This window comes from Sciurus vulgaris, assembly GCF_902686455.1.
Source record: "Sciurus vulgaris genome assembly, chromosome: 11".
Classification (NCBI taxonomy): Eukaryota; Metazoa; Chordata; class Mammalia; order Rodentia; family Sciuridae; genus Sciurus; species Sciurus vulgaris.
The window spans coordinates 8,788,947-8,816,769 of record NC_136472.1 but is presented as its reverse complement, the minus strand read 5'-3'; the positions used below and the strand labels follow the sequence as shown (position 1 = coordinate 8,816,769).

Sequence of the window (27,823 nt, the reverse complement as noted above, 5' to 3'; positions counted from 1 at the left end):
CAGGTCAGTGGCTGTCTTCCCACTGTGTGGGAGAGCTTCAGAGGGGAGCTCTAAGATAGAGGGGCCCTCTGGTCCCTGGAATAACAGCACTCTGACTCCTAAAAGAGCCTGAAGCAGTTAACCCCAGGAAATCAGATGATTTAGTCCAGCTCTAGTTTCACAGCAAGCTTTCTAAGGCTCAGAGAAAGGAAGTCACTTGCTAAAAGTCACACAGCTAGTCTAGGTCCAGGCTGATTTAGAACCCAAGTCTCAGGGCTGGGAAGATAGCTCAGTCAGTAGAGTGCTTGCCTTGTAAGCACAAGGTCCTGGGTTCGATCCCCAGCACCCAAAAAAAAAAAAAGAAATCATAGAACCCAAGTCTCCTGCTGTACTACCCATGGTGCTAAATTAAACTTGGGGCAAGAATGTGGCAAGTCAGGCCGGGGCCCCTAGTTAGCAGGAGCCAGAGGTTGGGGCAGGGCAGAGACCAAAAGGGAGACTGGTGGTTGTGGGCAGCCTCACTCAGGGCCACGGACTCAGAAAGAACAGGCCAGTCACACAGACTGCCAGAGCTAGGAGGCCCCTAACAGCTCATCAAATCCCACCCCCTCATTTTCCAAGTGAGAACGTAAGAACTTCCCCAAGGCCACGCCGGCCGCTAGTCCAGGTTTTGGAGCTGTACCCTTCATAGCTTTGTCGAGGAGGCCACGTTTGGGACAGTAAGGCAGGGGCTGCAAACACAATCTGAAAGGAGCTGGCGTTACCCATATTGCTGACCCTCAAATCCACACACCCTCCGGCCCCCTCCAGCACCTCCCTGATCAGCTTCTGGGCCCTTACCTGCCAGCCCCTCCCACAGCAACCTACCCCTTCTTTTCTCCCCACCAGAGTTGGGGCAGCCAAACAAGGGAAACAGAAGGACCGAGCAGTCCTGCTCCTACTCTCCCACACAGCACAGCAACCCTCGGACATATGTCAGATAATTAGCTACTTGAAGACTCTGGGTGACAAGGACTCATTACCTCACAGGTAGTCCATTCTAATACTGGATGTTTCTAACAGTTAAAAAGTGATCCTTTTGTTCTGAGATAAAAGGAGTTTTCCTAAATTTCCATCAGCTGATTTGGTTCTCTGAGGCCAAACAGGTCTAAACTGTCTGTCCCAGACTGGCCAGAGGTTGAATACAGTGTAGGGTGTCCTGCCCTTTTCCAGGGGCCCTACCTGGACTGGCTTCCAGTTAATATGATAAACTAATTGGTGCTACTGTCAAGGCACCAAAGGGATAGAGTGGCGGGGAGCATTTTATCTGTGGAGAGGCTGTCTCTTGGAGCCCAGATGAATTGGGGAAGAGATCCTTTCTTTGGAGGCAGCAGGATTCCGGACAGTGAGTCTTGCACAACCCTGCTCCCTAAGGTTTGGGATCAGTAAGACTCACCCACCCAACGTCATCTGGTAAACAGCAGTAGGGTAGACCAGGGGAGGTTTTGTGCATTGCTTTCTCTATATTTGAGGGAAGTTTGTTCTCTTAATCTGCTTCACTGACTGCAATCAATAACTCTTCATAAATAATTTATTAGCATTAGGATCCTAAGTGCTGGGAGACAAAGGACCTACACTGGCCCTCAGGGCACTGAAATTCCTAGACCATAGTATTTTAGAAAGCCCCATTTTTTCCTTGATGTCTTAACTAGGGAAAAAACTATTCTAAGGGAGAAGGGACAAGAGAAACCCACAACAGGGCTCAGTTAGTCAGGGCCATGGCTCCAAAGGAGATGTGGTAAGATGGAGTCAGAGGAGGAACAGTTCTGGAGGCGTGGTGCAGAGAGGACCTTCATTCTGTTGCCGAGTCTGGAAGGCTCACTGACTGTTCTTCCTGAAGAAATACCGAAACGGGAAGACGGTGCTGCAGGAGTGAGAGGAGAGTAGGCTGAGACTGGAGACCTCCTTCCCTTCTCCCCAGTCCCATTAAGGCCTCATTAGCCAGGGCACTTTGCTCTGGGGAACCACTGTATGGAAATTCAGGCCTGGAGCAGCACTGGAGAAGGTACCTAAATTAATTACACTCAGAAGGGAGAAATAAAGGAAAAAGAATCACAATGGGATGGCTGAACCCTAGACAGAGGGAGGGATTTGCTAACTGTTCTCTGCAAAAGGACTCTGAAGACAACCCAGGTTCAGAGGGAAGGACAGAAATGTTTTGGAAACCAAACTATCTGAATGGCTCCAGTAAAACAGGAGAGACTCTATTCCAGCAAGGTTTTGAAACCAGGCCTTACGCTGGGCATACTAGGATGGGGGTGAGGGGCACAAAGACAAATGAGACGGTATTGAATTCACAGGTAAGGCCCTTGTCCTCAATCTCATTTCCACAATCTATCCTGGAGATAACTGAGAAACTTCTGCAAGTCATCTGCTTTTATTCTCATTTTCCCTGAAATACTCAATGAGGCAGCTCTGGAGCTAGATCACTGCTTGGACACTGGATCTCAGTTTGATAGCAGGAGAGGAGTTCACCTTACCTTAGAAACCCAAAGAAGCCACTGGTTCCTAGCTCCTTAGGTGGAGGTGGGTTGTTTTGCTGTAATGGTGGGACAACTGGCCCTGGCAGGCTGTGTTCCTTTTTAGAATCTGTAAGGAAAGCACTCAGGCAGGAAAAAGGTATTGGTCCATGGGCTATTTTCACACGAAAATGCCAAGATTTCTTTAAAGCCAGGTGAATTGTTTGCTGTGACCTTCCCAATTTCATCTCAGCTCAATGAGACGCTCGTCTGACCTTGGAGTATTTTCAAAGTCAGGCTCCACGGATATTTACACAGCTCAACTCCCCAGTCATTCACCACGGCTGATGTTTTCACACAGAACGACAGCGTGTCCAGTAACTCACTTGCTTTGTGTCCTGCTTCTAGGATAACTACAGTCCACACTGAATCATCATGCTGGGTGAAAGATCAGCAAGTTGGAAGGGCACCACCTCCATATGCATTCCCGGGCCTAGCAGAGCACCTGTCTGTGCCCTGAGTGTTCATATTAACATCTGAGGGGGAGGGAGAGAAAGCTCCCCAAGATGGTTCTCCAGCTGCACAGAAAAGACACCTCCCTTCCAACTTTTCCACAATACTGCCCACCTTATTTGGAAACATTCTGGAAATGCAGGATCATCAATTTCACTATCAGAAGCAGAGGAAGGGGTCTGGGGTTGTGGCTCAGTGGTAGAGCACTTTGTCAAGTATGTGTGAGGCACTGGGTTCAATCCTCAGCACCACATAAAAGAAATAAATAAATAACATAAAGGTATTGTGTCCATCCGTAACTTAAAAGAAAGAAAGAAAGAGAGAAAGAAGCAGAGGAGGGGCATGCTTTATTGCTTCCCTTCCCTCTTTTTGGGAGCCAGGAGTGGGGGTCTGTTACTCTAGGTCAGGCCCCACTGGAGGACAGCTAATGGTGACTCTAAGGGTGAGAGGCACAGCACCCCTGAGTATGTACAGACTCAGAGCACTAAAGGGGGCGGGGCGTTATTAAAGGAGGGTAAATATGAACTTCCCAGAACCTACCCTGTTCCTGGGCTTCAGTGGTATCAGAGTCTGGGGTCGCCTGCTGGGGTTTTCTTTCCTTGTTCTGATAAAAAGACCAAGAAAAGTCTTAAGTTTTACTCCTACATAGGCTGGTGATCTGAATAGCTATTTTCTGATGAACTGATTTCACATCAGCACTGGGGCCTGGTTTCTGGCTGCCTGGGCAGGGCTGAGATTTCCTTCCACAGGACTGTCCTTTTTCATATCAGCTCCCTAACCACTGTCTGTCTAAAACCACAAAATTTACGAGCTGAAAACAAGCCAAGCTGGGCTTACCTTACTGTTCCTTACTAAGGAGAAGGCCCACTATTATTAACACAATATTGAGGCTTCAGAAATCAGGACTACCCTACTATTACCTTGGAGAACCGTGTAACTGTGGGGTAAAACCAACCTATAACCCATATGCTACAAGCCAGCATGCTGAGGCTGACCCCAAGTCTCTAGAGTGTCCTGGTTGCTGAGGAAGACGTGAGCAGAGTGGGTGGCAGTCGTCAAGGAAGGCTTCATGGGGAGAGTGACGTCTGGATGGGGGCTGCATGGATGGGTGGGATTCATCTTGGGTGTGAGGAGCTGGTCAGCGAGAGCAGGGTACTCCAGACAGTGCCATTAAAGAGTAAATGTGATCGGCATGGCTCGAGCCAGGCTCAGCAGAAATATGGCGATGGCATTAGCAGCCAGCACAATACCGTGCAAACTTATTATTTCTCCACGAGCCACTGCCTGATAGGAATTCCTCTGTACTTTGAAGAAGACATTCTACAACTGGTTTCCAGGACCACAGCATTTCTCAGTAAACACCCTGATAATCAGAAACACAGGCATATATTTTCTTTGGGACTGTGCCTGAGAGAGTCCGGCAAAGCCCACGTTCCTTGAGCTGTGATGTGAATTCTGGAGGAGGATGGACTCAGGGAGGCAGACTCAGAGTGGGCCCTGGGCGATGCAGGACGGGCCGCGCCCTCAGCACAAGCTTCAGGTCAGAACAGATCTTTGTGAGATGAGATTCTTCACGAACCTCTCAAATCCTAGTCCACAGTGGCATAGTCCCGAAAAATGGCAGAGAACTCTAGCAAGAAAGGACACCATAGACCATTCTTACTTTTTCTAGACAGTGGTGACAAGATTTAGAGGGCCCAGCTCTGATTTCTGGCTTGAGGGAATTATTCTTACAAGTTTGATGAAACTATGCTTTGGACCTTAAATTCTGTGATACAGAGTAGCCTTAGAAGAGTGGCATCTACTCGGGTTGGGAGCAAGGACTAGAGGGCAAAGGACCAAGGGCAGAGGTAGAGCCTACCCCAAGCCAGGGAGACCCTCACAAGACACAGGCCTCTGTGCTCTCCTGTGATCCTGAAGGAGGTTTTCCCAGGCAAACTTGTAAGAGAGGAAAAACAGCCTGAAGAAGACTGAGCAGAGACCTCCAGCAGGACAACACACTGAAAATCTCTGCACGTCTAGGGCCAGATCTGCTGAGAATGGGTTTAGTAGAAGGGCAAACAAGCTGTGGGCACCAGTCTGTTTCACTTATAGGCCATTTGTCTGTTTATTCCCCTCCACTCCACATTTTTTTGTTCTTCCACAGTCTGGGTCTCTAGGTCTAGCGCCTAAAGAAACAAAGGGAAGGGGTCTACCTTTCCTTCTTCCTCTCCCCCAAATCCAAAATCCCTTTCATGAGATAACTGTCGCATTCAGCTAAGCTTTCCCCGTGCAGGCTCCCAATGTGTTCAGGCATGCAGTCTGCACTGGCTGAGATCCTGTACCCTAACTTCCCTCAAAGGGGAGAGAAAATACCAAGCATTGGACCATAGGCACAAATTCAATTTTTCCAGCTCAACTGACTTACACTGAGAGTTACTGTGATCACTTTAATTTAGGAGAAATCCTCTCCTTGGGAACAGGGTCTGTGATGGAGGCTGTCTTTGGGCTTTGAGTCAAAATCAATAAACATGCTCCTTTTACTCAGTTTTTTTTCTAAGCCCAGAATCAGGTTGAAAAGGTAATTATGTTGAGTAAGAAGATGTGGGTACAGTTCTTGAGGGAGATGATGTGTCAAACTAAGAATAGGAAGGTATGAAGGGAAGGGAGCGAGGGAAACGTTCCTTAATAGTAATTATCTTGGTTGTATAAAGTGTCTTTGTTCTCCAGAGCTTCATGTACCCTTCTTGTACTTTTTCATGTCTTTTTTTTTTTTTTAAACCTCAAGAAAGGATGGGAGGCAGAGAAGGGGGTGACTTTCTTCCTAAAGTCACTCAGTGGGCCACTTGGCTATGGCACAACTAGGGAATGTCCTGGGCCCCCAGAGGCAGAGGGCTAGCACCCCAAGGGTATGCTCCTCCCCCAGGTATATTATAAGCCCCAGGAGAGAAGAAGCCAGGCTTTACATGTGTTCGTATGTACCCTAGCACATAACATAACATCTTGCCAACAGGAGGCAGAAAACTGGCTTAGCAATGCAAACTGCAGGATGAGGGACAGCTCAGTGGTGGAATGCTTGCCTAGCCTGTGTGAGGCCCAGGTTCAATTCCCAGTACTGGAAGGAGGCCTCTCCTGCTGGCCTCTCCAGTAACATTTCTATTTTTAAAGTGGATTTTTTATAATAACTTTATTTTATTTAGTTTTGTATGTGATGCCGAGGCTTGAACCCAGTGCCTCCTGTGTGCTAGGCAAGTGCTCCACCACTGAGCCACAACCCCAGCCCTCCAGTGACACTTTTGGTACTGTGCTCTAAGCTCCCGGTGGGCTGGCTGCAGCCACCAAACACCCTGCACTCCTCCCTCTCAGCCTGAGCTCTCTAAGCTCACTGAGCTCCTCAGGACTCCTCTGGGAACCTTCCTTCATGGTCACTTTGTGTTCTCTCTGTACCCTGTGCCTCCTCCTCTGCACACGGTCCATCTGTAAGTAACTGTCAGCCTGGCCTGACACGGCTGGTGTTTTCAGGGCACTTGGCACATAGCAGACACAGTGAAAATTTATTGAATTCATGTACATGTAAATGTCTGCTCAATAACTGATCATGTTATAGGTCCTGGGAAGGTGAAGAGATGAGGCTGGTGTTTGGGTACTGAGGGTCAGAGCTACTTTGGAAATATGAAACAGAAAGAAAAAAGGAAAGATCTATAAAGGCAGGTATAACAACAACAGCTATTTAAAGAGGGGAGAAAATGTAAAAGGGCACTACTTTAGAGACTATTATGGAAAAGAAGCCTTGAAATGAAGGAGTAGCAGATATATGAATATTCAAATGTGGAACAGACTCTGTAAGTAGATTCAAACCAAATGGGCAGGGGCCAGCCCATCACTGCTTTAGAAATTTTCTCTTACCAATTTCCAGTGCTGATAAATGTCTAGCTCATCTGTTAAAATTAGCCATTCCCAGACTCATACCCCAGTGTAGATGAAATCAAAGTTTTTGAAAGAGAAAGTTCTACACTGAATTCCACCTCTATTCAATACAAACCTGTTTTCTTACTTCAGTTCAACTACAGAGTACAAGCAGCTGCTTTCTAAGTTGAGAAGAGGCAGGTTTTAACAAACATTCATCCATGTGTGCATTACACAGCCACTTCGGGGATGGTGTGGCAAGGGGGAAGTAGTTGAATGTTGTTCTGCAGACAGTGAAACCTGAGCATGCACTCAGTCAGTCCCACCTGCAGTAAGAACACTCTGTGCAGGTAACAGGAACCCTGCCTTGCCACAGAGCAGGAGCAGCCAAGAACCTCAAAGCCTCCATTTTGGTGCTCACCTTCCTGGTTTCCATATGGGGCTTCTTTTTGCTGCTTTCTTGACTAGAAGTCCCCATCTTGGCCCTGAGTGGGGGAAAAAGCCCAGGAAATGTTACTGGCAGTGACAACATTACCACATTCAAGCAAATGTGGCCCAAATGAATATTTCAGCAGGTTGGCTATTTTTATACCACTCCTGGCTGGCAGGAAAAATTGTGTGGCCAAATTTTCTTTGGGTGCTGCTTTAATTTGCAGTAGAATCCCAATTTGAAACACTTAAGGATATGGGGTTTGAAAAAGGGAAATGTGACTGACAGCAGGTTTTAGATTCTGAAATACTTGATTGAGCATCAAAACCCAGAGAAAGGGAAGATCTGAAGCCTCATCTCTGTGGAAAATTCATTCAAATGGAACAGAGCAAAGCTTCGTACCTCCAAGAACACTCACATTTCCCTAGCTTGGAAAGGAACGCTCTACCCCAGCTCAGCTCTCCCAGCATGCGCACCTGGAAGGCAGGGGGCAGCTCCTCTGTGGTCTACCCCAGGATCCACACGGTCCCAGGAAAAGAGTGACTGCCCTCTCTGAACCTGGGTGAAAGCAGCGTGGGCTGGGGAGCAGACCGCACCTTGGATTATTCCAGCAGGCCTCTCTGGGATGCTAATAGGGATGGCTGAACTGTCTTGTAGGTTCATTTTGTCCCTGACAGAGAATCAAAAGATCATAAGCAGCCTCCACAGCAACTTCGACATGATGGAGACGTGCCCGACATTTTACCTCGTAATTCATGTGCTCAACATTCCCCCTAACAGTTGCTATGTATAATTGATACTTCACCTAAAAATTGATACTCACCCTCTTACAAGCATTTATATTTCTCCCTGGACTACCTTTAAGGTCCTAAGAGCTTAAGGCTCACTCAGTAAAACAGAATAATCATATTTTATTTGTTCTCTCTTTCAAGGTTCCCTGTGTTTCTGGATAATGTTCTGGCTTCATAATCTTTGTGTCTTTTGACCGGGCCTTCCATGATGCTGCCTTGGTAAGCATTCACTGACTGCACTGGAGTCAGTACGGATCTGACTGTATTTCCTCTCAGCCTTCACCGTGAACAGAACAATCCTACTTTGCTGAGAAAGGGACTGTGTTCAAATTACATCAGAAATGTCAACTTGCTTCCTTTCCTTAGTCCACTCACTAGAACAGGCAGGTACCGAGGAAGCCCCCAGTTCAGGTAGCAAAGCCAGGCTAGGAGGAGTCAGCCTCCCGAGGCTGCCACTTGACCTGCGCAGCCCTGTGCTGCGGGGGGAGCCGGGCTCTTCCTCAAGTCCTCGCTTCCTCACAGAGGCTCCTGCTGTTTTCTTCTCCGTTAGCAGCTTCAGTGAAGAACCAGAGTCCTGTGAGCGCGGAGTGGCTCACAGCTGAAGAGGATACCAAGAAAGGGAGCTACCCAACTTTAACCTGCCAAAGGCAGCTTTTTTTTGCAGTGCTGAGGATGGAACCCAGGGCCGTGTGCGTGTTAGGCAAGTGCTTTACCACTGAGCTACAGCGGCAGCCTTCAAAGGCAACTTTTATCACCAGCTTCGTAGCAAGGATAGATAGATGTTCACGGTCTCTGAAATCTAGCTAAGGAGACACACAGGGTCTCCTGCCTATAATTCTGATGGGACCTAGGCAGTGACCAAGTGGCAAAGTCTGAGGAAGAAAAGAGTAGCATTTTGGCGACAACATGAGGTGATTACAGTGATTTTAATTTTGTACAGAAAGGGCAAACTTACCAAGCCAAGAGGACTGTCATTTATTGGTCTCCCTACAATAGGAAATTGAAACGTCATAATGGATCCAAAGTCTGTTTGCCTGAATTTCTGGCTACTATTTGCTTCTCAGAACTGGCCCCAGACAAAACTTCCCCCATGTGCCCTTCTCCCTTCCACCTGGCATCACTTTCCCTAGAAACAATGTCTTCAAACTCTCACCCTCCCTGCTCCAGAAGGACTGTCACCTACAAGTTGAAATGGGTTTGAGTCACATTATATTTTGATGATATATCACTTAAAAGGAGATAATCGTTACTATAAAAGAAAAACTGGGACTTCAGGCATCGGTGACAAGTGAATTAGTGAACTATTTGAAGGCATTTGCACCCTTTTCAAATCATTCCAGCAGGTTTTTCTTGTCCCTCAATGAGTAAAATAACCCATGGCCCTCAGGGATTAAAAACTGGTGAAAGTCACTGGTGAAAGTCACTGGATTCTCTAAACTGAAGACAGTGTTTATAGAAGACTTACCTTCTATTGAGAGATCACTCTAAGTCAGACTCTGTATTTCCATCTAGTGTTTATACAGTTACTCTCTTTAATGAAGATTAATGGTGAAGTAGGTACTGATATTTTTCTTCACCATTTCATAAAGGAGGCATAGAAAGATTAAATAATTGATCAAAGGTCATATGGCTATTAAGTAGCAAAGTCACGGGTGTAGTGGCAAACACCTATAATCCCAGCAGCTCAGGAGGCTCTGGCAGGAGGATCGAGAATTCAAAGCCAGCCTCAGCAATTTAGCGAGGCGCTAAGCAACTCAGACATCCTGTCTCTAGATAAAATACAAAAAAGGGCTGGGGATGTGGCTCAGTGGTTGAGTGCCCCTGGTTTCAATCCCGGGTATCAAAAAAAAAAAAAGCCAAGCCACGGGATTTCAACCAGGCAGCACGTGGTCCTGGCTTCTACAGGGCAGCTGGAGCCCAGTCTGGCAGATTTGCACCATATTCAGTTTGCACTGCTAATCTCTTTCTTCTCTACCACCCCCAGTCCTCTCATGCTACTTACCAGGTGACAGGTTTTCATGAAACCATTTCATTTCCACATACAGAGTGAAAACAAAGGGGTAGGGGATCAAGATGATTTCTCCATGTTTGAATTTCAAGTGGGAAACTCTCTCCCACTTGCTTTTATCTGGGAAATGGTGCTAAGGAGTGAGGAAGGATGACTATGCATTCCCTGAGAACGGCTTTAGGGCTTAGATTCCCTGCCCCTTTCCATGACCCTCCCTCCAAACTGCTTATGGTTTTCTTGCTTCCATTTGAATCTACAATGGCAGCTATAGCTCATGACAGCCAGGAAAGAAAGGATACAGGGAAACACGATGAAGTGTTCTGTAACAAAGGGCTGCAGATTGTCCAAGTTTCCCAAGACTGCACGGATGGAATCCTGAAAAAGATGTGAGATGACTTCAATACTGTCAAATCTCAGCCAGTCTTTCCATTTATATTTTTCACTGCTTCTCACATACCCTGTCTTCTAACAAAACTGAACTATTTTCTATTCCCTGAATGTGTCTTCTGTTTCTTCACTTCTGTCCTTTTACTGTTCCCTCTGCCTCAAATGTCCTCTCCATCCACCATCCCCTGCCCATAACCTACCTTTCCTGTAGGGTATAGTTCAAAAGTCCTCTCCTCCAGAAAGCTTTCTCGAGTTGTAATCAACTGCTGTCCCAAACTTCACAGTAGTTAGCTTGGGGCCTTTATTACATTTCACATGCAACATTCATGTTTCATTTTCCTTAGTGGGAGATCTAACTGAAGTCGAATATATTACTGATTTATTTTAGCATCCCTTCTATGATGTGTACCATCATGGGTGATGCAGAACAAACCCTTAACAAACAGATATATGAATGAATAATACCTATATTTATCAATATACAGTTATTTTGCTTTTGCTTAAATCAAACCTTTTCTTGTAGTCTTTTTAAATCTTGACCAATTAATCCCTAATTAAACATGATTATTAGTGTATGCTAATGAAACATTTGGGTATTATAAAAAGACTGCTGATTTTCTACGGGAAAAATGTGAATTTCAGTTCCAGTTTTGTCATTTCACCTCTGTAAACCTCGTTTTCCTCCTGTTTGGGCTCTCAGGAGTCAGAAACTGTCATTTGCTGGGTGCAGTCTGATACACACCTGTAATCCCTAGTGACTCAGGAGGCTGAGGCAGAAGGCTTGAAAGTTCAAAGCCAGTCTCAGCAACTTAGAGGGGTTCTAAGCAATTCAGTGAGACCCTGCCTCAAAATAAAATATAAAAAAGGCTGGGAATATGACTCAGTGGTTAAGTACCCCTGGATTCAATTCCTGGTACTCCCTGCCCCTCAAAAGAAACTTTTTTTTTTTTTTTTTTTAATCTCTGCAGTCTCTGTACACGCATGGTGTCTTGCTTATAATTATAACAGTTAATATTTTTTCAAAAATTACTATGGCAAGTGAATGTTTATATATATATATATATTAATACTTGCAAAGCCCCTATGAGATAGGCAGCTTTATTATCCCTATTTTACAGATAAGGAAACTTAGAAAAAGAGAGGTAAAAAAAACTCACTTAAGGTTTACACAGCTGGGAACAAAGGAGCCAGGATCTGAGCCCAAGCAGGAGGGCTCCAGAGCTCACACTCTTCACCATAAGCTAGATCAGCTCTCAATAAATACACACTGACGATTAATAAATGAATGAAAGACAGTGATAACATCTGCCCCCAAACTAATGAGAGTAAGACAAAGAGAAGATACAAAAAGCACTTTGAAAAATTTAGTATGATATATAAACATATGTAAATACTCTCTGGCTACCACTTACTGGGCTGCTGGTAGGCACTGCATACAACTACTCCTAATCCTCACTGCAGTCTTAAAAGTAGGCACCACTTATTAACCTTATTTGATAGGTAAGGGAACAGACTCAGAGAGAGAAGGTAACTTGCCTAAAGTCACATACATATGTTTGAACAGAAGAAAGAGAATTCAAATTCGGGTTCTCAAGTCTGTGCTCCCTTCATTTCACTATGGTGCCTTGAGCTTGTCTCTGTCCAAATTAATTGACGCAAAGTAACATGAAGTTAGCTCTGCTCGGAATTTTAAAAAGAAAATTTTCACGGTGCTATATGGAAATAACTGTTATTTATAATGATATCCTTGAAGACTTGCAAGATCCTAATGTACCTTTTAACATGTAGCTAGAGAGTCACAGGAACTTTTAAGGCTATGACTCAAAGATTTGCTTTCATAGAGTTTTGTGGTTAAGTTATTTAATATATAATAATTCTTTGAAATGTGGAAGCACATCTTAGTAAATCACTTGTCATAATCACTGAGTTGTGAACTTAGAAGAGGATAAATGAGTTCAAACCTCTTGTTTTATAGATGAGGCAGTTGGGATCCAGACTGACAAATGATCTGCCAGGGTCACACAGTTCATTAGTGTGACCAAATCAGGACTAGACTCCAAAGCTCCCAGAATTCCAACTCATTCAATGCTTTCACTGATTTACAAAGTTGCCTAACTGCTCAGTTGTCTTTTCTTGGGAAGCCTAAAACTAGAGGAGTGGGTAGAACAGGAATGAAAACGAAATGGGAATAAAGCAATTGCAAATGTTTCCAATTAAAATAACGACAGCAGCCTTGTCTAGTATTTACAGTTGAATTTCCTGGACGTCAAGTACCAGGCGGTGGTTGGGATGAGGTTTTCCAGAGCCCTGGAAGGTGGAAGGGCTCCTGAAGCCTTCTCTGTGCCAGCCCCCACAAAAGAGGGGGGTATCTGGGAACTCTGGTGGAAACAAAGTAACTCTCAGCCTCAAAGGTGCTGACACTTCAACTAGAATTGAGAAAGGATATGGGCTTTAAATTTCTCTAGAAAAACAGTGAAGTTTCTTTGCAGAGGAAATGTGGGAGGGAGAAGCCAAGTGATCAAATGGAGTTTGTGACTCAATTTGTAGGAAATAATTAGAAGTCTGGATGTGAATGTATCGTTGGTGGAAAGAGTGACTTTTCCAGGAGTAGTTTGCTTCTTTCCTTACCTCCAGTTCCCGGATGATGACTTCCTTATTTTCTATCTCTTCTCCCCTAGAAGGTGAACAGATAAAAGATGAATAAGAAGGAAAGCTCTCACAAGAACAGATTCTGGTCTATTCTTTAAATAGCTGAAGAGATATGAAATACATAACAATTGTGTGTGCTGAGGCTGCTGCTCAGTGGGAAGAAGTGATCACCTAGGTGGTATGGTCTGAGCACTGGTAAAAAGCTGTACCAAAATGTCTTCTCTGTTGACCTGCCAAGATCTGAAATCCCCACTATAACAGCTAATAATTCATTAGTCCAGTTGCACTCAAAGTGTGCTTTGGGGGTCCCTGGGGCTTCTCAGGACCTTTTCCAGGGGTGTCCAAGAGCAAAAGCTTTTATACTGCTACTAAAATTTTATTTGCCTTTATAATTTTTCATTTGTACATTAGTGCAAGAGCAACAGTGGCAAAACTGCTGGTGCCCTGGCACAAGTCTAGCTACTGCACTAAGCTGTACCAGCAGTCACAGTAATTTTTACTGCCACATGGGAAAAAAATCCAATTTCTTGTAATACCCTTGTGGAAGCAGTAAAAAATAATTATAGAAAACTTCAATCCTTGATTACATCTCTTTTTTCATCTTCAAACTTATTCAAATTTATTTTAACTGATATATGAAAACAAAATTTGTACTTATTTATGAGGTACCATATGCTGTTTTGATACATGTATATAGGTTGTACAATGTTTAAATCAGAGTAAACGTATCCACCTCTTCATTTATCATTTATGTATGAAGAAAACATTCAAACTAATTTATTTTAGCTTTTTAAGATATATGGTACATGACAGTATCTTACAATGTGTTATATGATAAAATAGGAAATATGCATAAAGTATTTCTGCTACTTACCAAAATACGATGGTTCAATATATAATGACTATCTTGAAGAGAAGCATTCATGTGATTCTTTAAGTTGCAAAATTGAAAGAGCTTTTTTCCCGAAATTATATTTTACTCGAATGACCAGCTGCCAAACAAACTATGGTTGTTATTCAGACTTGGGAGTTTGATAGACATTTTCTCAAAAATGAATAAAGTGAGCATGTCAAGTCAAGGGAAACAACCGACAGTATTTGTTGTCAATGGTATATCTGGGCTTTCAAGGGAAATTTTGAATTTTGGAAAACTTCTATCCATAATTATGAGTTTGACAGTGTGAATCTGATAAGATTGGTAGAGACATTAATAATTTTTTATATTATATAATGAAATGTGTCAACATTTGGAGGATCTGTGTAAGTCAATGAATCAAATATTTCAAAATGACCAATGGAATTCATCATACTACAAAACCATGCTAAATAAAACATGCACTCAAAAAACAAGATAGGCCAGTAGATTTTAACGTAATAGAGTTCAAAAAATTCACTGTTATAATTTCAGATTCCACATTGCAACTAACCTTAAGGAGGAAAAAAAAACCTACCATTTGAAAAAACCCCAAACTACCACTTGTCCATGTTTTTGTTTTAGTTTTTGTTTTGTGGTGCTGGGGAAGGAACCCAGCACCCTGTGCATGCTAGGCAAGTGCTCTACTGTTGAACTATATATATGCCCAGTCCAGTCAAGTTTTGATGTAGGGTCAAAGAAGACTATCTATGATGATCTGAAAGGGCTACTAATATGCTCCTACCTCGCTTTCCTAACTACAAATTTATGAATTGGACTTTTTTTTCTTTTTGGGTGCTGGGGATCAAACCCAGGGCCTTGTGCTTGCAAGGCAAGCACTCTACTGACTGAGCTATATCCCCAGCCCCTGAATTGGACTTTTTTAAAAAAATTTTTTAGTTGTCAATGGACCTTTATTTTATTTATTATTTATATGCAGTGCTGAGAATCGAACCCAGTGCCTAACGCATGCTATGCAAGCACTCTACCACTGAACCACAACTCAAATCCCTGGACTTTTTTAATACCAACAACAACAACAACAAACAAACACAATGCAACAAATTGAATGTGGAACTAGATACAGTAATCTAGCTAGCAGTCTTCTATTAAGCCAGACACTAATGAGATTTGCAGAAATGTAAAATGATGCCAATCTTCTCACCATTTTTTTGTTTTTGGAAACATTTGAAAATAAAAACAAACATTTCATGGATATATCATTTTTAAATTAATACATTTAACATAAAATTTACCATTTGAATCAATTTTTTTTTTTTTTTTTGAGGTGCTGGGGATTGAACCCAGGGCATTGTGCTTGCAAGGCAAGCACTCTACCAACTGAGCTATCTCCCCAGCCCTGAATCAAATTTTTAAGCATATAACTCAGTGGTATCACTTTAACAATGTAGTATGACCATCATCACTACTTCCAAAACTTTCTGTCACTCCAAGCAGAAACACTCCTCAAGCACTAACTCTCCGTTCTCCCCTCCTCCCAGCCCCCATGTCCTCTAATCTACCTTCTGTCTCTTTGACTGTCCTATGCTATATATCTCATACAAACGGAATCATACAATATTTGTCCTTTTGTGACTGAATTTTTCACTTAGCATATGCTTTAAAAATTTATCCCTCTTGTACATGTTATCAGAACTTCATTCCTTTTATAATTTCTTTTTATGGCCAACTGGTATTTCATTGTACATATACACCACATTTTTTTTATCCATTTATCCACTGATGGACATGGGTTGTTTCTACCTTCTGGCTATTGTGAACAATGCTTCTATGAGCATCACTGTACAAGTTATCTGAATCTCTGCTTTCAATTCTAGGAGTGTAATTGCTGGTCATATGGCAATTCTGTTTTAACTTTTTGAGAAACTGCCAACCCATTTTCTATAGCAGCTGCACCATTTTACATTCCTACCAGCAATATACAAGGGCTCCAAATTTCTTCACATCTTTGCCAACAATGTTGCTTTCTGCCTTTTTTAAAGGCATGCTGGCAGGTATATTGTGGTTTTGATATTTATTTCCCTAGTGACTAATGATATTGAATATCTTTTCATAAGCCACTGGCCATTTGTACCTCTTCTTTAGAGAAATGCCTATTCAAGTCCATTGTCTGTTTTTTAACTGGGTTGTTTTCTTTGTTGTTAAGTTGTAAGCATTCTCTATATATTCTGAATATTAAACTCTGATCAGATACATGATTTGCAAATATTTTTTCCATGCTGTGGGTTGCCTTTGTACTCAGTTAGGTACTTTTATAAATAAAAATTTTAAAATATTTTTGTAGAGTCCAATTTATCCATTTTTCTTTTGTTTTCTGTTTCTTTGGTGTCATGCCTTTTTGGGGTGGGGGGACTGGGGATTAATCCAAGGGTGCCGCATCCCCAGTTTTTTTTTTTTTTTTTTTTTTTTTTCCATTTTGAAACAGGGTCTTACTGAGTTGCTGAGTTTTGCTAAATTGCTGAAGCTGGACTTGAACTTGTGATCCTTTTGCCTCAGTCTTCCAAGTAACTAGAATTCCAGATGAATACCACCATGCCCAGCCATTTATCATTTCTTTGTGATAAAAACATTCAAATTCCTTTCCTTTCTTCTAGCTTTTGAAATATACTGTGTATTATTTTTATCTCTAGCCACCCTACTGTGCACATGAGAATTTCTTACTCCTAATTATACTTTAGTACCCATTGACTAACTTTTCCCCATCCCTCCCTCCCCCAACTCTCACCAGCCTCTGGAAACTACTATTCTGCTCTCAACTTCTATGAGAGCAATGTTTTTATACTTCACAAATGAGTAACATCATGTAATATTTTTCTTTCTGTGCCTGGTTCATTTCACTTAACATAGTGATCTCCAGTTCTACCATGTTATCACAAATGACAGGATTTCATTCTTGTTATGGCTGAATAATATTACATTGTGTATGTACAATGGAATTATATACAACTGTGTAGTACATTTTCTTTATCCATTCATCAGGTGATGGACACTTGGACTGTTTCCATTTTTTTTTTTTTTTTTTTTTTTTTTTTTTTTTTTTTTTTTGCAGTGCTGGGGATCAAACCCAGGGCCTTGTGCTTGCAAGGCAAGCATTCTACCAACTGAGCTATCTCCCCAGCCCCTCCATTTCTTGGATTAAAGATTCTAAGATTAAAAAAAAAATGGAAAGATACTGCCCCAAAGGCATGATGCCCGTATTTTGGCAACTTATATGAATAAAAAAATATTGAATGTGAAATACCTACGAAAGAGTGTATAAGTTAGCTTTTCATCACTGTGACCAAAATAAATGACAAGAACAACTTAGGGAAAATATTATTTGGGGCTCACAGTTTCAGAGGTTCAGTCCACAGTTGACCAACTCCATTTCTCTGGGCCCAAGGTGAAGCAGAACATCATGGCAGAAGGTTATAAGAGAGGAAAGCTACTTAGCTAATTGCATCTGGGAAGCAGAGAAAGACAAAGAGCAAGTGTGTGCACACGCTGGGAGCCAGGGCAAGATATAATCCCCATGGGCATGCCCCCAGTGTCCTACTTCCTCCAGTCACACCCTATCTGCCTATAGTTACCACCCAATAGTCCTTTATTTATTCATCAGATGGATTAATCCATTGATGAGGCTATGGTTCTTATAATCAAATCATTTCACCTCTGAACATTCCTGCATTAACACATGAGCTTTTCAAGGGGACATTTTTACATTCAATTCATAACACTCCATGCCTGGCCCCCAAAAGCTCATGTCCATCTCTCAATACAAAAAGCATTTCATCTATCTCCAAGAGTCTCCATAGTCTTAACAGTTACAGGATTGCTCAAAAGTCCAAGTTTAAAGTCTCCTCCAAGACTCAAAGCAAACTGATTTTTACTTTTCTGTAAAAGTCAAAATCAAGTTCTATATATCCAGTACACAATGGCACGCCAGTTGTAAATTTCCATTCCAAATGGAGGAACAGGGGCATGGAAAGAAGAGATGGGACTAATACAAGACTGAAACCCAGCTGGGCAAATAAGTCCTGTAGTTCCTTGTCTGGCATCTGGGGAAAACGGCTGCAAGATGTGATCTCCAAAGGGCTTGGGGTAGCTCTGTCCCATAGCCTAAATGGCTGCAGCCCTCATGGCCTCTCTCATTTGGGCTCTTCTCACCTCCTGCAGCTTTCCTTGGCATGCATTCCGCATTCATGGCATCTTTTAATTCCTGGGGTCTCCACTGCAGCTTCAGCTTCATTCTCATGGCTTCATGCTTTGCCCTCTCAGGGGCTACCTGTAGGGATTCCAACTCTGGTGCATTTTTCCTGGCTTCCCAGGCCTTCTTCCTTTGAAATCTCAGTGGAGGCCTCTCTAGCCCCCTGCATTCCTGCAGAACCAGCACAACACAGAAGACCCAAGGTCTGCTGCCAGCTTAAGCAGTACCCAGGCCCCCTTGGACGAAGACTGTGGAGGCCTCTGAGTGCTTGTGGGACCAAGCACAGTGAAGTGAATCCTGGGGAAACAATATCCTATGATCCTGTGCAAGCAGGGTGCCACAAGTTCCCCTAAATGAGTTTTCACTTTTACACCATTGAGTCTGCAGTAGGTGTGGGCTTGCCTATTCCTGAGATGCCCTTAAGGCATCTTATTCTTTTGTTTCTGTGCAAAGTACTTAGCTTCTCCTTAGTGGTGGTGATCTATTCCACACTCATACCTTTCTTGGCCCCAATTTTACAAGTACTTCTTGTCTGGCCAAACTGCTTAAAACTACCAGCAAAACCCATGTCATAGCCTGAATGCTGTGCTGCCTTGAAATGTCCTCTGTCAGATTAATTAGTCCATAACTTTTAATACATCATCACACAAAATCTCAGGACATGGACAGAATGTAGACAAGTTTTTTGCCAGACCAATACAGTCCCATATAAAACCTTACGAGCACATTCTTTACTGTTCACATTCCTAGTGGCATTCTGGTCTTCTGAGCACACATCAGAATTGCCCATTGAGCTCTGCTTATAATATTCTAAGCCTTCCCTAGCCTGCATATCCAAATTTTTCTAAATTCTTCCTGCAACCCCGTTGCAAAGGTTTCTGAAGCACGTGGCTAGGTATGTCATAGTAATAACCCTACTCCTGGTACCAATTTCTGTGTTAGTCGGTTTTTCATTGCAGTTACCAAAATACCCAACAACTTAGAGGAGGAAAAATTATTTTGGGCTCATGGTTTCAGAGGTTTAGTCCATGGGCAGCCAGCTCCATTGCTCTGAGGCCAAGATGAGGTAGAACATCATGGCAGAAGGGCATGGCAGAGGAAAGCTGCTCAGTTCATGGCAGCTGGGAAGCAGAGGGAGAGAGAGTTCAAGCATGGGGATCCCGGAACAAGACATAATCTCTAAGGGCACACCCCAAGTGACATAAGTTCCTCTAGCTACGCCTCACCTGCATATAGTTACTATCCAGTAGTCCATTCAAATTATTAATCCAGCAAATGGATTAATCCATTGATAAGGCTATAGCTCTCATAATATAATCATTAATTTTACCTTTGAGCATTTCTACATTAACACATGAGTTTTTCAGGGGACATTTTTAGAATCAAACCATAACAGAGAATCTTACAAGGTGCTAATGCAACAACTGGACTGCAGTTTCCTGGACTGAATGAAGACAAAGAAGGGATGAACCTGGAAGAATACACTAACCTGTGCTTCCACAGGCTACTCTCCTACCTTTAAAATTACCTGATGCTGTTGCCATATCTGATTTTGAATTTATACACATTGGGTCCTGCATGAAGAAATCTCGTCTCTGGAAATGGGTAGGTAAAAGGTTTTAAACTCATTGTTTCCAAATGGTAACCTAAATGAAGTAGAAATATTAGAGAATTACTAAAAGGCAAAAGATTGCTCCTTGCATATAAGAAAGGGAGCCTATTCAATCTGTAGCATCTCTTCTCAAGTAAAATGCCCAACACTCAGCACCACTGTCCTTGTACCAGACTCAGGTCTGCTATTAGTTATTGGGATCATTTTCCTATCTGCATGGGGAAGATGCATGGTGTTTTGGGAAATCTCTGCTTGAAGGTAAAAGATCAGATTACAAGTTTTGTTGTTTATCTTATGGCCTTGTGCAAACCACTTCTCTTCCATAAGACTAATGATGCTAACATCTGCCCTGATGACTCACAAATTTATGGTTACAATGAAATGTTTCTCCCAAATATCTACTGAATCTATTCTCCTTCCCTAGTCCCACTTTTCCTGGAACCTAGATGAATATGAAGAGGGCCCAAGTGAAATAATGAGAAAATTCAGATAATACATCAATAATAGGCATAATTAGGAGGACCTTTACCATTAATCTGAGATGAAATTAAGGAATTAGCATAGCTCCCTGACATGGCCGATGCATCAGATAAGGATGTACACAATAAGGTTTTCCTATCTTGCAAGAAATGCCTTATTTTCCCTGCCTATTATTCTTCCTCTCCATTACTTGTGAGGTTTCCCTAAACCCCAAGAGTGACTAATACACCCCTAGCACTTACTATTTTTATTTTTCTGATTCCAGAACTCTGCCCACCTAAGTTACATTCCATGGGGAACTCAGTAAAGTCAGATAATAGAGGGAGTATGGTATGCTGCTTCTCCTCCAAGAGGGCATCTGGCATGTGCTCAAAGGTACACTGTAATTTCTGTCACTAGGGCTTTGCTGTGCCACTTTATATTTGTAGAGATAATAAACTTTGCATTCCTTTTATCTCTTCATATAGAACTTTAACTAATGAATAGAGAAAGAGGTCTAGAGTTTCTATCAAAGCTACCTGTATATAACACAAGGTATTGATTTCAGAGACAGCTGAGATGGAGTAAATAGAACAGGTACAATGTAAGAAGAATCTGGGCTTGAATCTCAGGTCCAGTGATCCTCCTTAATTTCTCTAAGCCTTGGTTTTCTTACACACAACTTTTTTTTTTTTTTTTTTTTTTTTTTTTAAACGGGGTTCGCTATGTTGTCCAGGCTGGCCCTGAACACCCTGGGCTCAAGCAATTTTCCCACCTCAGCCTCCCAAGGAGCTGACACTAAAGGCATGCACCAATGCACCCAGCCCTATTCTAATCACTGCATATATATTATCTCGCTTATTCCTCACAAAAAGTCTATGAGGTAAGTAGTCTAAATTTGACAAATGAGGAACCCAAGGCACTGAAAGTTGAAGTGACTAGCACATAGCTATGAACACTGGAATCTGAATTCAGACTTAAGTATAGATCCATTAACTACTCTGCCAATAGAATACCTGAGGTTATTAGGAGGAAAAACAAGTTATTAAAATAATTTTGCAAGTAGTAAAATATCATACACACATAAAGGTCTATTTCCATTATTCTTCCACATAATCCTAATGTCATTTCTACTTAGCAGGGAAAACTCTTGTATGGTTAATTCAGCAGGTCTATGGGCCCAGAGAATGGAATTTCCCACAATTTCCAAAGTTTAAATCTGGGTTGCCAGTAAGGAGATACCTCAGTGTCTGGTCTCGGCTATCTGGGATTAGAATGAAAGGAGAGTGGAGCCAGAATTCATGGGACTATTTAGACTAGAATTGCAGTCAAAAGTGAAAAATATTTGATGCCAACTACAAAGTCACTGGAGTGGAAATATTGCTTATATCCCAAGAAAAAACTTGCTGAGCCCTTTGTCCAAGGTATGGCAGGAACTCAATCTAGATTTGATAGAGTTTGGGTGCCAGATGACTTTTCTATGTAGTAGGTAAGACTTAGGTTGCTGCCACAGAACTTTAGCTCTGTTATTCAGAGTTCTTCTAAGATGCAGTCAGTTTTCCACAGACTGATGACTGAAAGCATCAGAGCAAAAAAAAAAAAAAAAAAATGAAGAACATTTGCGGGATGTGACAATCTAGAGAGGAAATGTCACGTGCTACACCATAGCTGACTGTCTGAAAGAAGGAGAAACAACTTACTTCTAGTTGGGGCCTGTTCCTGTTAATTGCTGGCTGCCCACTTCAGAAACAAACATCACACACTAATTACTTCATTTGAAAACACAGATTAGACAGCATAATCCAAAACAACAACATAGTAGTAGTGGTTCAAAGATTTCACAGCATTATTTTCCAACATTTTCTACTGTAGCCATGGTGACACTATGTCCCAGTAATTAAGTTGATGTCACCTTGCAGAAAAAGATCAGACTTTCGACCCATTTTTAGATGACCACAAATCATGGTGGCTTTAAAGCAAAAGAAATTACAGAAGAATGGGTTGGTGCAAAAGGCATATTTAAAGTTGGAAGACCAAGGCTTAAGTTCTACTTTTGCCTCTTATTAGTCATTAGCAAGCACTTAGTCTTTTCATTTCTTAGTTCTACATCTAGAATGGGAATTGCACCTACCCCTGGATTGCTGCAGAATTAATGATATAGATGTGGTAAGCAGCCACTCCATAAACTCTAGAGTATAATATAAAGCGGCTGTGATGATAGATTGAAAGAGTTTCTTTCTTAATGCGTTACAGAAAAGTGAATCAGAGAGCAAAACTGATTACTTTAATCAAAAATCTGACAAGTCCCCAGCCTAGAACTTTCCTTGAAAATACCCAAGTATTAGATTTAAAAGACACACAGGGCCAGGTATGGTGACACACACCTATAATTCATTATTGGGAGGCTGAGGCAGAAGGATTGGAAGTTTGAGGCCAATCTTGGCAATTCAGCAAGACCATGCCTCAAAATAAAAAATTATAAAGGACTAGGAATGTAGCTTAGTGGTAAAGGGCCCGTGAGTTCAACTCCTGGTATCAAGGGGAAAAAAAAATGAAGGTAACAACTTCCACAAAGTCACATAATCCAGTATGGAACCAGGAACAGTCCCCCAAGATTGTCAATCTCTGGTCCCTGCATTTTCCCACTATAACCTATCACCTTGTCATTTTAAACTACAACTTGTTCACAGTCATGACTCAGGATGACCCCAGGCAAACTCATTCTGGACAAAAATATTGAAACAAATATGATCTTTTCTGATAAATGGTTCTTAGAATTATAATTTGGGTGTAAACTGCTACATTCATATTTTTTGTCCATTTTCAAAGGAACTATTCACTTCCTCACAATGCAGGGTAATAAGAATAATTAATAAAATTATGTATAATGGCTCACTATAGTACTTAGCACATAGGTTACCCAATAAGTAAGTCACGTGTGTGCATGTGTATATATGTATACATGTAATAGATAATACATACACACACACACTCACATGTGTGTGTATATTTTGTGTGTGTGTTGCAGGGGGTGGGTACTAGACATTGAACCCAGGGCCTTATTCATGTTAGGTAGGTGCTTTACCACTGAACCACACCCCCAAGCCCAAGAAATTTTTTTTTTTATCCCAGTGTTAAGATACAAGACAGAAAGAGATTGATGAGGCTACTTCCAAGCTTACTGATGTCATTCTGTTTTCTCAAAGGTTACGTCCCCCTCTTTCTGGTAAGACATAACCTTATAAAATGCCATTGGCATTCATGCAGGAATAGATTTGCCCTTGGAACTATTTCAGGTTTTGCTTGGGGAAGGAAGAAGAGTAACTAAACTTTATAGTTAGGAAAATAACTCTGACATAAAATCAAAAGATCTTAGTGGACATCTCAATAAACCAGAAATGAATCTAAGTTAACCTCTTAAATTACTCTTCACACCTAAGTGCATCTTCTACTTCTACCTTAACCCTAAAAGTTAATGAAAAACTTCCTTTTGTCAATAGGATCAGGATTGTGCTCTTTATTAAAAAATGCAGTGGTTTCTTATCTCACTACCTGTTTAGTAGTTGTGGCTTGTCACATGAAAATCAACCTTTCCATTAGCATTCACATCACACTGAACTCACTAAGAATCCTACCAACCCCAGGAACCCAAAAAATATTTGGATGTAAAATTGCAGGCAATGAGGGACATTTTACTTTTTGGTTATACCACTGGGCGAGTTGCCCTGAAGCAATACATGTAGGGAGAAGATTAAAAATGAAAACGGAAAAAAGAAAAGCAACATCAATAGTTTCAGAAGAGTAAGTGGTGGACAGAATAGCCTTAGCTGAAGAGAAAGGAAGTATCTTTCACAACATCCAGCTGTAAACCGAGTCTCTGGTATACACACCTCGACAGTCTTACTGGCAGAAGATACAGGGAAGTGTAAAAAGAAGCCTCCAACATATGTTTTGTTCTTGATAGGAAACAATGGTAGATTCTGAGGAAATAAGGAAACCAAGTGCTGGGCACAATGGGGCAGGCTTGTAATCCTAGAGGTTTGAGAGGCTGAGGCAGAAGTATCACAAATTTGAAGCCAATTCAGCTAATTTAGTGAGACCCTGTCTGTTACCTTACAAACTGGCCTAAACTCAACATTAGCCTTAATTCTTCATATTTTACCACCTAAGCATAGTGAATCAGGCTAATTATTGACAAGAAACAGAAAGTTTTGCATACTGAAAGACTATCAGACCACAGGGATCTGATGGTTAATAGACCTTAGCCAGGAAAAAAAAAAACCAAATAAACAAAAAAAAAAACCTTCTTTCTTTTATTCATTTTTTGCAGTGCTAGGAATTGAACCCAGGGTCTCATACACACTAGGCAAATGATCGACCACTAGTTATACCCTCAGCCCCCCAAATATCTTATTTATAAAACACTTGTAGTTTATACATAATGATCATTTCACATGATCCGAAGTTTTCTACTGAAGTAGGCAGGGCAGATTCATCTAACTTGCACTCGATGCTAACTGCTCTCTTAATGTTTACCCCAATTTAACTACTTCAATCTTGTGTTCATTCAACTTTTATTCCTTTGGTTCACAAATACCTGCATCTCTACTGTGTGCCAGAAACTAAGTACTGGAGGTGAAGACAGTAAGATCTTGATCCTTGCCTGCAGAGAGCTTACAAATAGTTTTAACAGCTACATAAAAAGAGAGTGACATAGAAACATGTTACAGAGGAACTTAAACCATACTGAAGTCAGGGAAGCCCACTCTTAAGTGACTGATTTCTGAGCATCAGATAGGAGCTAGGGAGGCACAAACGGTGAGTAGGTGTGGGTTCTGAGGTTTCACAGAAAACAGCAGGTACAAGAGTCCTCAGCTGGGAGCAAGCATGGCACTTTTGGAAGAGAGAAGTGTAGTAACTTGGAACACAGTGTGCAAGTGCAGAGTCTATGGATTAGCTGTTAGTTCCCATGCATCTTGAGAACCTACCATGCACTGGGTTCCATTCTGGGCACTGATACATTAGGTAACAAGAGAGATGCGAATCCTTGTGTCTAAGGGCTTTGAGGATGCATGGAGAGCAAAATAAGCACACAAATATTTAAGTGTATTTGAGGTATTCTTAGTAGTATGAAGAAAATATCTTTTGTGGGTATGCGTGTTGGTACCAGGGATTGAACACAGGGCACTCTACCTCTGAGCCACATCCCCAGCCATTTTAATTTTATCTTGAGAAAGGGTCTTGCTAAGTTGCTGAGGCTGGCCTCAAACTTAACAAGTCTCCTGCCTTGACCTCCTAAGTAGTTGGGAGTATGGGGGTGTGCCACCTCACTTGGTTTACAACAGGCTTTCAAAGTAGAGTGAGTAGGAGACTGCTTTTGTGGCCAGTGAGGGATTTTCAGAGATCACAAGAGTTGAGGCCTTAATGGAAAAGAAACAAGCATGCAAAGATCAGGAGAAAAAGCATCCCAAGTACAAAACACAGCAAGCACAGCTGCTCAGTGATTGACAAAGATCAATGTGACCAGAAATTAGAGAATGAAGACAGAGTAGAGGGAGATAAAGTCAGTATGTTAGGCAGGAGCCAGACCATGCAAGGCTTATAAGTCACTATGAAAAGCCCATATTTTATGCTAAGGGTTTAAAAAGGGAAGAAAAATTGGTTCGTTTTATAAGTATCTAAATATCTGACTGCTAAAAGGAAGAAAACTGTAAAGCAACAAGAACAGAAACAGGGAGCCCAATCGTGCTGCAGTATTCCAGGAGAAAGATGCTACTGACTTGACTTGGGGTTTTAGTAGTCATGATTGAATTTGAGGTGCATTTTACATCAACTGATAGATTGGTGTGGGGCTCAGGATGACTCTTAGCAATTAGCTGGATAACGGTACATACCATTTACTGAGATGGGGAAGATTCTAGGAAAAGATATTGGGGTGCAGAATCAATAGATCTGTTTCGGTTAAGTCTGAGAGGCCTATTAGACACCCAAGTGATTATGCTAAGGAGGAAAACTCTTAGCATCTGAATGGAAATCAGGATGGAAATATAAATTTGAGTCATCAGTATTTACAAGGCATTTGAAGCTACTGAAATGGATGAGATCATCTAGGAAGAAAGCAGAAAGGATGAGAGCCTTCCTTATAAGCCAGAACTGTGCAGTCAATCCTAAGAAATCAGAAGGCACTGAAGGGTATAATTAAAAAAATGACATGACCAGATGGCTGTTAATGTGGGAAACAACCCAGAACAGGAGATGAGAGGGGACCAGCTAGGGGACTCCAGTGGTTTCAGGAAGAAGCTGACAATGGCCTGGACTATAGTGGAGATTAAGTAGCCCTGACTGGCAAGATGCTTAGGAAGATGCCCAATTTGGTGATTTCTTGGGGAGGTAATGTTGAAGTGAGAGGTAACAGTCCACGGTGACTAGTGGGCTAGGTGATTCCTCCTTAAAAAGAAAAAAAGAAAGAAAAAGGAGGCTTGGAAGGTTTTTTGTTGCTGTTTTTACTTCTCTGCAGTGCTTGGGATTGAACCCAGGGGTCTCATGCACGCTTAGCACTTGCCCTACCACTGAGCTACACCCCCAGTCCTGAATGTAGCGAGGAGGATGCTGAGTTCACTTTTGCACATGCCTAGCTTCTAGGTGCCCAGGAGACACCCTACTCGGTTGGCTATTGTGTGTGTGTGTGTGGGGGGGGGGGTTACCACCTGCAGACCTGCAAACGAAGGAACTAGAGTTGAGACAAGTCAAGGATGCGCAGCACCGTGCACCGGCCTGCATCTTTCTTCCCACCTCCCCAGATGCCAAGATTCAATGGAGGGCCAGGGGAGCTGACCCAGGAGCTCAGTGAGAGACATGACTCAAATATTTACTTCCAAGGCGCAACCAGGCATCTGAAAGCCAGAGATGCATTGGAATCATTAGGACAGGATGCGACAGGAAACGTTTCGTTTCATCGGACAAAGTCTCGTTTTCATGGCAACTGCTGAGCCTGGCCTAGAGGGTGGTAATGGATCACGAGGAGCACTTCCGTCAGGGGGCGTTTCTGGGCGGAGCAGGCGGGTGCGGGGAGCTGGGGGCCGGGAGGCTGGGTGGGCGGCAGCACGCGGGTGGCCGGGCCGCGCTGCCCTCGGCCTCCGCCTGGCCCTGCAGCGTCCCCGAGCCGAGAAGTGACCCCTGCGGAACTGCGAGGGTGGGGCCGGGCCGCGGAAAGTTCCCTCGGGGAGGAAAGGGCCGCAAAGCCGACCTCGCGGGGGCATCGGGCCGCGGGCGGCCTTTACCTCAGCCCCCGGCCGCTCCGAGCTCAGCCAGGCTCTTGCGCACTGACTAGGGGTCGGTCCCGCTTGAGGAAAGTGGCCACGGCCAGAGTACCTGCTAAGAAACGCTCTCTGAGAAAGGCGGACGCCGACCTCGAGCGAAGCCGGGCTCGACGCTCGGGTACTGGCCCGCCGGCCCGCCGGGCCTAATGCGCACGCGCAGCTGAGCATCTCGC

General features: G+C 42.7%; 1 protein-coding gene across 15 annotated transcripts; it reads right to left on the bottom strand.

Moving 5' to 3' along the window:
- Window positions 1-353: 353 nt before the first annotated feature.
- MAJIN (membrane anchored junction protein) lies at window positions 354-27,823 on the bottom strand. Of its 15 annotated transcripts, none has more exons than XM_079103387.1 (13): window positions 27,612-27,783; window positions 27,204-27,327; window positions 19,789-19,906; window positions 13,120-13,165; window positions 10,404-10,479; window positions 10,099-10,224; window positions 9,052-9,083; window positions 8,558-8,670; window positions 7,902-7,975; window positions 7,297-7,360; window positions 3,531-3,594; window positions 2,499-2,607; window positions 1,717-1,852 (listed from the first exon to the last, which is right to left on the bottom strand). In XM_079103387.1, the coding sequence occupies exons 2-12, from the start codon at window positions 27,250-27,252 to the stop codon at window positions 2,527-2,529; spliced, it is 843 nt and encodes a 280-aa protein (XP_078959513.1). In that variant the 5' UTR covers window positions 27,253-27,327; window positions 27,612-27,783; the 3' UTR covers window positions 1,717-1,852; window positions 2,499-2,526. The 15 variants fall into 15 exon arrangements, 14 of the variants coding, with proteins under 14 accessions (XP_078959503.1, XP_078959511.1, XP_078959502.1 ...); XM_079103386.1 differs by having other exon boundaries at window positions 1,746-1,882; XR_013757696.1 differs by lacking the exons at window positions 1,717-1,852; window positions 2,499-2,607; window positions 7,902-7,975 and adding exons at window positions 354-1,018; window positions 2,895-3,231.

Bases quoted from the DNA above. Each gene is read 5' to 3' on its own strand.
- MAJIN (XM_079103381.1), bottom strand. From the start codon at position 27,252: ATGATTCCAATGCATCTCTGGCTTTCAGATGCCTGGTTGCGCCTTGGA. The intron at 10,225-10,403 runs GTATCCTTTCTT...ACCATTTCCCAG, and splicing joins ACACTTCATCGTGTTTCCCT to ATAAAAGCAAGTGGGAGAGA. The intron at 8,671-9,051 runs GTAAGTTTGCCC...CCGCGCTCACAG, and splicing joins ATGACAGTCCTCTTGGCTTG to GACTCTGGTTCTTCACTGAA.